General features: G+C 39.8%; 1 protein-coding gene across 1 annotated transcript; it reads left to right on the forward strand.

Moving 5' to 3' along the window:
- Window positions 1-3,768: 3,768 nt before the first annotated feature.
- Window positions 3,769-9,305, forward strand: LOC111251286 (regucalcin-like). Its single transcript, XM_086990511.1, has 5 exons — window positions 3,769-3,896; window positions 6,839-7,109; window positions 8,072-8,204; window positions 8,551-8,808; window positions 9,091-9,305. Exons 1-5 carry the CDS (start codon window positions 3,769-3,771, stop codon window positions 9,303-9,305), a joined length of 1,005 nt encoding a protein of 334 aa, XP_086846637.1.
- Window positions 9,306-10,430: the final 1,125 nt, after the last annotated feature.

Below are 10,430 nucleotides of genomic sequence, written 5' to 3' on the forward strand. Positions count from 1 at the left end.
AATGCCTCCATCTAGGCACCAGGCCAGAGCATTTACATGCCACACACTCTTGCATCAATAACATCCATAGGACATGGCTGAGCCGCGATGAACCCTCCAGTGCGGCATTGTTCTACGGGCATCAAAAATAACTTGTTGCTTGCAATAATTTCTTGGAACCAGTGTGAAAAGCCGCTGCCACACAAGACCTGTTAATCCCGTAGGGGCAGAGAGATGTCGTGTGGGGCCAGTTAGATTAACCAATTGTGGTCTTTTAGGACGAGATATAAATTATATTTTGTATTTAACTTGGGTTAGCGCTATTTCGGGTTTCTCAGATTGAAAAGCTTTTTGATATACTGTCTGCTCAAATGGGGCGCGCTAAAATATTTGCTGCCGTTCACTTAAAACACTTGAAAAGTTTCTCGTTTTATACACAGTTATTGTTACAGTGATTTTAAAATTAAACCACTTTTTGCATAGACTAACTCAAAATGGGAGTTGGTTGTTTGCGGTATACTAAATCGCTCACGTTTATGATATATAAAAAATAAAAGAGCTATATGGGCTAAAACGCCTATCCTAACCGTTAAGAATAACCATGGGCACGGGAAAAAAGTCGTGTCGGTCTGTTAATTAAGCGTAGAGGTAAGCAGAGGACTAATTACGATTTTCGCCAGTTTTTGAAAAAAAAACGCTTAAATACAAACATGTATTTAGCACATATTGCTTTAAAATGTAGGCTTATACGATTCATTAATGATTTTGTCATACTTTTAATTTGTATATGTAGCGAAATAATCTTTTTTTTTTTTTGAGAAAAAAGCGGCCATTGAAAACTTTATTATGCATAATTTATATTATATGTGACTTTAAAAAGGTGTGACTTTAGCCATAGAGGACGAAGCTTCCACACATCCGATAGCAAACTGGCTAAGTTAAAGTTCATAACTTGTCTGTTATAAGTTCCCGCAGACTTTTGTTGAATTTTATATACTGAAGTACTGGTGCAAGTGAGGAGGGAACAGTAAAGACGTAAGTATCGTTCCCTCATCCAACGTGACTCCCCTCAAGCCATAGTAACTACTGTGATTATTCCTCATTCCGGTACTAAGAGTTATACGTGGTTAATTGTGAATGTTGTGAACTTCTATGTTATATAGTCTTTTTAAATTTACGTAGGCTGTGTAGTAGGTGTTATTGGTGAAACCCAAAGCAGCAAGCCTTTTTTTTGTCTCCTTCAACCAGAAGCTTGGTCACCAATAACATATACGAACTAGGCCAAATAGTACTCTACAATAAGATAGTTTAATCAAATTAGAAATCGATACATATTATTGTATTTGCTTTCAGTCTGCTTACATAAGAGATAAGTAAAACTGTGGTAGATAAATTAAATGGATATTCCACTCTTTTTTATAGTTGAATAGATATTTAATAGTATAGGAAGATGTTTGCTGACACACGCAGCTGTGCGCTTTGCGACTTGTTAGAAGGAAACCGTTGACCTGAATTGCACCGAACGTATGACCAGTATGCACCTCAAAAAAGCGGCAAATTTAGTAATAGTATTTTTGGTTGCAGTTCGTGATTTCTATTTGTTAGATTAAAGAACGGAGTGCCCCATATAGCTCCGAGCTCAAACAAACCCATTATATACAACGCGTTAACCACCAAAATCTGTGCTTGACGGTATGGACACTGATGATGAACGTAAGACCGACGAATCTGTTTCATTATCTCAACACAGACGTTTAGCCGTAAGGCAATAGGAAGCCTATTAACTTAAATAGTGTGTATTTATTATAGATATACATGAGGAAATAAATTACCTAGTTCAGTTCCGATTTCATTAATGGACACCCAAATACATGCTATACAACTCCATATTAGTCCAAGTACATTGTCCTTTACATTTGGCTCGTCCAAGGAAAGGTAGTTAGCCAATATGCAGAATTCTACCTCCTGTAATTACTACAAAACATCCCACGTAGCCAAGTAACGTGTAAAAGCTTTTGCAGAAGTCAACAAAGCGAACGAGGAACGAGGTGCATTAGGTAAATTCTGCTAGCTAATAAAACGAATCTATCTATTCGATCTATCCAATAACGCGACGATCCCGGAAACGATCGTCTAAACGAATATTACCAGTTCCTGGAAGACCTAAGCTATTCGTCCGATACGTGGGCTATCCCAGGCGGATGCGCGCTTTTACCTCGCGAAGAAACAAATGAAAATAGCAACGACCAACAGAATAGATTAGAAATGCTCATACACCCTTGCATATATATGAGAAATCTGCTCGGAAAACAGGTGCAGATTAGCTTCGTCTCAATTAAGCCAACTAGATTAAAATGCGAGTTGCAGGCGTGTCAAGATAGCAGTTTGATGCGTCCATTGCGAAAGGTGTCATAAGGTTCGGCCACTAAACCATCGAAAACTATTTCTTAAAGGTTTTTTTACTGCTAATTTTACTTGAGCGCTAACATTATATTCTGCGTATGAAGACTGCGCGTAAAACCAGGTAAGCGAAAAAATTCTTCGCTGTACTGGGCGTCGGCTTTGGACCCGAAAGTTGCCAGCTACAATCAATGTACGAGGCTTGAGAGAGGCTGGAATAAATACGTGGACGTAGTTGGGATTTTTGTCGCTTGTTTCAAGTCAAGTTTCTCCATAACAAAGGATGAGGCCCAGATATAGGGCTGGGATTGTTTAGTGTGTCCTCCACGCTTTATACGTTAAAGGAGTCATATTAAATATAAGAGCCGTAAGGCACTTCACATAGCGACTCTATTCACTCTAATTGAAGAAAGGTGATATAATGTAGTTCTGCTGTATTTAATAGGGTTATTAACATAATGCGACTCAGCTATAAGCAAAAAAAGGACTTACTCGGGGCTAATGTTCCAGGAGATATTCACTTAAAAGCAGTCTTCTTTACATTGTTTGAAAGATCCCATCCCAACTAGCAAGTGTTCTCAGGTCATTTGCCAACGTTACCTTAAATTAGGTAATTAATATTTATGTGGAGACATGTTTGTGTTGACCTAACCCTCAGGCCCTCTGAAAGCTAACCAACAAAAGTTGTGCAAGTCACCTGTAACACTGTGTAATGTTGAAAAAGAGTGTTTACAGTCGGCCTTACGTCCGTGTGTCCAGTGTGGCACCTTTAAGTGCTTGAGGTAGAGTAACGGTAAAGCAATATATATATATATGGAAAATGAAGGAATGTGAAAATGAAGGCAGCTTTTGTAGACTGGAACAAACTCAAAGTAAGCGTTCCGAAAAAGATGGCACGTTCGCAGCACTTAATAGATTGACCCTAACCCATGGCTTACAGCGAGTACTATGAGCCCATAACGTGACATAATTTGAACCACCATAACGTATATACCTGTTTGTTTCTACATAAAGCGATTTTCAACAAAAAAAAAACCTGACCCATGTCTTTGGCCTATCCCGGCTCAGGTGCGCTTCCTTTTGTGAACGAAAGCCGTACTCGGAGAAGCTACTCACGGCTACTGTTGGGCTCGAATACCTTCTAGCAGCAGAACGGAGCTAACAAAGAAGCTTCAGACCTCGCAGTTAGTGCTTTGGCATTTTAATATTCTGGCCACATATCGCACTCCTTTTCGCTTGCCATCCTCTCCGTGGCCTGAAAGCCGCATGGTGGCTTGCTCAATGTGAACTGCTGAGCCTTTCAGGGCTCGTCAACACTATTGCTTACATCTACGCTTTCTAGCTCGTGGAGAAGCGAATACGATCTTATTTCGTTGTAACACGCTCCAAATGGTAAGCCCTTTGGGCCTTTCGAAAACGGTCGAGTTAACGAACCTTCAATCATTCATGCTATGCACCGACCTCGTCAGTCGGGTCGCTCCTACGGAGTTCACCTGCCTTAATGTCCCTGACACAAAGTTTGGCTCGTGAACTTTTCGTGCCGGCGACAAACAAGGCTTTTTCATCGGCTATAGCATAGTTCTATTGGAAAACAGAGTAATGCCATTGATTCTGTACGACAATCGCGTAGTGGTAGAACTTTGCAACCACCTCAAAAAAGCAAATAGTCAAGTCTCGACTGAGGGCTCGCTTGTGCTGGACTACGCATTGGACGCACCAGAATACTGAATTCGGTCGAGGCCATTGTGAGCAACCAGAAAAGAAGCTGAGTTACAGCCTGTATTCGTACACGGGTAGATCCCATTTTAAAACAAAAAAGAGAACGAGCGACATGAAGACATCGAAGTTCATTTACGAAAGTGAAGACACTTTTTGATTAGCTTATCGGCTGTACGCTGAATAGTGCGCGTAAACAACAAGCGGAGTGTGGTGTTAACTACGGTTCGATAGTCACATCACCGGGAGTGCGTCTCCAGAAACACAGTCAATTCGATCAGCGCTCTATCTGACATTTACAAGAGAGTATACGCCCGAGTCTGTCGATGGTGCGAGCGCAGCATCTGTCTGCACTACACAATTTCTCTAGCCTGAAGACGTAATTCAGTTTCGATTTTGTGCCTGAACACGGCGACGGTACAACACAGTGGAAGTAATTGCTAGGGAACGATAGAAGTAAATACACCGGTAAACAATATCAAAAGAGGCCGGTTATAATTTTTTTGCCTAAATAGAAATAGTAACACCAACTTCTTGTATATTACACGTTACATGTGCTATCTCTCTGCTTTTAAAATAGCTTTTAGGGTACTGCCGGAAACTCACTTAAATATCTTCCACAGTAAGTGATAACGCCACTAAGAGCCAGTTATACCTTATTTATTGTCGCAATCAAGTCGCAGAAAAAGCGAAACGCTGAGCTCAAATATACGCGCGTACGTCGTATACAAAAAGAAGGGTCCCTGAATACCCAGCTCGTTTGACGTAATTCCAAAAACCACCGAACTACACAGGTACGCGGTTTGATAGGAGAGTTACGCCGCTTTTTTCACAATACGACTAACACCCATCCTTTATTTGAAAAACTTTCAATGTGTTTAATCAGACTTTTCTAGCAAATAAAGTGAGTACACGTTTTATCTAAACATGACACATTCTTGACAAAGACAAAGGCGAGAGGTAAGATCGTATCATATCAATTAGCAATATTCCTAAAAGCACATAAATTTTGAAGCAGTTGTACTATTCTAAGCCAAGTTTAATACCAAACATTATTGTTTGCGTTTATATCGCTCTGTATGACTGAAGGAGACGTATAGTGAGAGAAAAAACACACAACTGGTATTTAATTAAACCGTTCAGCAAAACTCAATAAGATCCTCGATAATCCTCTACTTGGCTCAGAAATGAAAAAAATATCAAAAATCTATATTATTTCCTGTACCTTTTCTGACTAACATTTAAAAACTCTGGCGTTCTTATTTAAATTTTTTATTCGCATTTGCAGCTTCTGGTATTATTATCCCGACGAGCGTTTTCAAATTTTTTTTTCAAGAATCAAATCGGTTTTTCGATTGTTTTTTTTTTTGCAAAACAGGTTTTTTTTTAATTTAGGAAATTTGCTTTTCGTTGATTGAACTTCATGCCGTCTATTGCCGTCCTACAGAGGAGTAATTTTTGGCATAGAGTTCAAGCAGCCGGTTAGGCTTTACACGCTTCTCCATATTTTCTCGTTGAAGTAGCGAATTTGTGCTGGTGACTACAGAGATCCACGGAGTGGCGAACAGAAACCTTCCTCACATCAAGGCAGAACCAGCACACGAAGTCTGTCTTCCTTCAGAGCGAACTAGACGTCTATCGGTATTTTCCAGTTCAATGTGCACAGGTCCCCTCTTCTTCCACCAACTACCATTGTCGCTTCTCAACTTTAGGACAGAATTATACAGACAAGACTGACGACCAAGAACCAATAGAAGGAATGGCTGAATATTTCCAGAAGCAGACGGCGGAGATAGTAACGTGAGAGGCGCCATCGATCTAAATAACCAATCAAAGGTCAATTGACGTAGGGCCCAAGCTGTGTTAGCGGACGAAACAGGACATTTCTACCGACTGTGGCCTGTGGACCGCCTGTCCGTTAAGTTTAACACAGACACAACACACGATGGGGACCTGTGGCCTTATTGGTTGCAACGTAATCGTGAGTAGTTAAGCGCTAATGGCTGCATACACGTAGAAGAATTTGCAGAGCCACTCGCTAAGGAGCGAACGAAAGGAGAGACCAAATATTCCTTTCCTTTTTAGCCTCACCGTGTGTGCCTTCAAATACGCCACGTTTTCTGCCAACGTAATCAGCTGGTGGTGGATAGAACGCGTTTAAATATAAATTTAGTACTTAGTTGGTACAATCTTGTGTTTCAAATATCTTCAGAGGTGGGTAAGTAGCAAACAGTTGTGTGGAAAGGAACAAAGGTGTGTGTATACGCTCTATTAAGGCTGTACTCATGTAAAACAATTTGTGTGGAGGCTCCGTACGGCTGTAGAATGTAGCAAGGTCAATGCCGAAGATTGAAGTGATGCCCATCTTACTTAGGTGATCGGCGAAGGTATATCAAACGCTGTTTCAATTGAACAGTGATTCTTTAAACGTAGATTGATATATTTAGGAGGATATAAAAATAAACGTCATTCATTATAGTGCAGTGCGTATAATACTTTACAGCTAATTACGATATAAAAAGAGCACTGCATTTTGATAGAAAATTATTATTTATTTCGTATCGTTACCTTTGCTGCCTTTTTATTCTCATATTCCCAACTAATTTCAACCGACTCTTTTCAAATAGGTCCCATTTTCATAGCATTCTTTTTAACTGTATCATAATTTGAGCATATCTGCTAGGTTTTCACGCCAGCTCTACTAATTTGATTGATACCATAATTAATTTATTATTATTAACAGGATTATTACGTTGCGTATTGTGTTTTTGAAAGGAAACTACCCAATCTGCATAGACCGTACCCCACCTTTAGAACCCCGTTGGGATGTAGCCTCACAGAGTCGTCTCTATGTGGACGCTCTTGTCGGTGACATTTGCCGCCTTAATCCATACACAAAACAGTCGACGTGTGTACATTTTGACGGAGTGGTGCCGTACCGTTCCAATCCTAAACACACTATCGTGATGTACAAACGGGAACTGCGCAAGTTGCATTGGCCTACCCAAACGTCCGTTCTACTAAAGGAGATTGAAGGAGAGAAAAAAAAATCTACTAAAGAAGAGTAACAAAAATAATAAACAAACATACAACTGTACGGTGAGCAGCTAGGGTAATGATTAAATATTTAATTATTTATATTTTTTTATAAATAGAACTTTAGTAAAAAAGTAGTTTTTGGTTACTGCGACCAAAATGCTATGAAATTGTGCCTGTATTATTACACTCACACAAAATCGTAGTCTCATTTAATGGGGCACCCAGTGTGCGCGATACGTATCACAATACATAATCCTGCTGCCAAGCTAACCAACACCGTTATTTTATTTTGTTAAGTTAGATGTTTTATCAACCCTTGACACCTTGCGTGTATGTGGGATTTCTTGGCAAGCGTTTTTTGATACGTAGAGCTCTTGCGACTGCAATACCTCACCTTCTGCCTGCTCTTTCTTAGTAGGACACTGTGCTACCCGGTTTTTAGTACGGTAATATCATCTCTGAGCACTGATGACAAATAGTTAAATTTGCTGCGACAGCCAAAACGGAAAAAGAACAAGAAAATTGAAAACGATGGTAGTGCTATTAGGTGAAATTTTTAGGACATAACAAGACATAACAAGCTGGACCTGGTGGGCACTCAACAATCTAAGACAAAGTTTAAGAAAAGGACAGAGACTGTCTATATACAAACCACGCAACAGACGTTGCTTGAATAAAAAGGCCTACTGCGCGTATTTTGCAAGACTGAAAATTATGAGATAATCGGGAATATACGAGAAAAAATTATAATACCACGATTCAAGAGGGGAAGTTTACTAATAGTCAGCCTTAATCAAAATCGCGTTTTGTTCATTTTATCTGTGAAGTTTTATTCCTGTGAATTTGTAAATAAAACTAACTCGTATTATTTTTGTTAATTAGTATTATTGGCGTGTTCGCTCGCGAAACATCATAAATTTCTTTTTGCTTTAGGCAGACACCGACAAGCCATTTCAATGATGGCAAATGTGACAAAATGGGGAGATTTTGGGGTGGCACCCATAGACCTGGGTTGCAGGAAAAGGCTCTCTGTGCTCGTTCAGTAAGCAAGATAATTACAGGCTTCGCAAGTTGTATTCGACCATTCCACTATGTACGCCTTATAACAAGTCGGTTCTACATGCGCCGGGTAATATCCATCCTAATAGTTGAACTCCTCTGTGCATTGTAAGGCAGAACCCATTATCTGAAAACAAAACGTAACTCAACACTTAAATTCAAGGCACATGGAAGTCTTGCTATTGGAAATACATCTATTCAACATGCCGATTATACATTACGTTGATATTAATTGGGAATATTTGTACTTACTGGTACATAGTCAGTGCCCGTACGGCTGTAATGGCTATTTGTAGGGAACGACGTGCCACCTTAATTAATATGTGTCGACCGGTCTGACTGGTTAATGCTGAACAGACCTGACGCTAAAATCGTATATGACTGGTCTAAGTATCCCCAACGGAACGACGAGGGCCAGTGGGAGAATGTTCTGTATCAATTCGCATGTCTGGAGGATTTACCTGCCCGACTTTGACGCGGCATCGGGAGGTACTGGCGAGCCCAGCGTTCTTCTGGATCAAGTCAACGTGGACAAAGCTTACAGAGGTTTCGGTTTCCCGGGTGGCATGACAAACGACGCGGAGGGTAAAGTGTGGATCGTCTGCTACGACGAAGGTACCAGCCGATTTGCGTTCTTAGTTACGTTGATTACAGACGTAATGTACATTTTCAATTGAAACGTTACTTCTAGTAACGAGTAGGCGTCCCATTGTAATATATAAACTACTGAGATAAGCATTTAGTTTCTTTCTTGCTTCCAATTAAATGCATGGAACAAATAGTCTAACTGAAAATGTCCTTTCGAAATAAACGATAATGTTCTCGTGAAGACACACGTGGTCTTAACGGAGTTAACCAAAGCTTCGTAATCAACGCTTGACTTGACCACAAGTTGAGTGTTCCGTGTCGACCCGAACACCAAGGCTCTTCGTATGGACGTCCGCATACCGGCCTCAAACGTTACGTCGTGTTATTGGGGAGGAGCTCAAACGAATGAACTTTTCGTCACCAGCGGCTTTGGTGGATTCGACCGAATCGAACGCACTAAATGCCGGTACCGTTTTGAGAGTTTCTGGACTCGATGTATCCGGAAGTCTATTGTATATGTTTGACGAGTGGAACCGTATTGTTATTTTTCTCGAGACGTTCAGAATATCCGCAGCGTACTTTGAATATGCTGTATTTACTACACACGCGGGACAAAGGCTAAATCGTATTTCTTTTTGTTGCACGAAGACATTAATGACAGACTGCGACCTCAACTGAAGGATACAAAGAAGGCGGGATATTCCGGAACTCGGTCGCCATACTGTCTAGAGCAAGGAAATTACTGAGTGACGTATGTTTAAAGTACATATCACAGTAATTCAGGTCTGCGTTCTTGGTACAAATATCAATTTAAGTTAAAATCATCCTTACATTGTTCAGTTTCAACGTCGTTTTATATTGTAATATAACTCTATGTGAACATGAACATATCTGGTAAAGCTTTCCAGACATCATAAATAGGAAACATGACTGGGCAACAGTTGATAACTGAATTGAGTTTTCAGTTAATTAAAAATAGAACAATACAATACTTTCAAAAAGCCATGTTCTGCGATAATTATATAATCAATAGAAAATTAGAAGAAAGCAATGCAAGCTATTGACCCACTGTATTTTTAGGAAAGGACAGCTGGTTTTGTCTGCATGTATGTCATGGTAGATGGTGGTGGAGTAGAAAACTTTGACCTTTCACCACTTCAGCATAGCGTACGCACAACATATCTTGAAAAATCGATATACTACAGCAAACCGTTCATAGAATGCTAGATATTTATTGTCATTAAGTATCTATAATTGTGCATAGTGGGGCATTTCTATGGCTAGTAAAGACGAGTTAGCTAGCAGTTCAGTTAGCATGCTCTGGATAAACAGAGCACTAATCTGACACTATAGAAAGATGATCTGACACTCATTATAGCTCAAACACGAATTTATTAATCTTAGAATTTTACAATTGAGAATCTTGGAAAATCAAAAATTAGAATATCAGCCATTTTTATCACTTATGGCCACGTCGGCCACTAAACTGTCTACGCCGTAGGCGTTTACAATTTCCCGTAAATCAGCAAACCCGTTACAAAACTTCAACTTATAGTTAAAGAGCGGAGTTCTCTATTATGACTATGTATAAAACTGCAATCATATCAAGCATAATATGAAAGAATTACTAAGTTGCTAAAATCGTATCA

The sequence above is a fragment of the Varroa destructor genome, unplaced genomic scaffold (assembly GCF_002443255.2).
Source record: "Varroa destructor unplaced genomic scaffold, Vdes_3.0 BEIS01000005.1, whole genome shotgun sequence".
NCBI classification, from domain to species: domain Eukaryota; kingdom Metazoa; phylum Arthropoda; class Arachnida; order Mesostigmata; family Varroidae; genus Varroa; species Varroa destructor.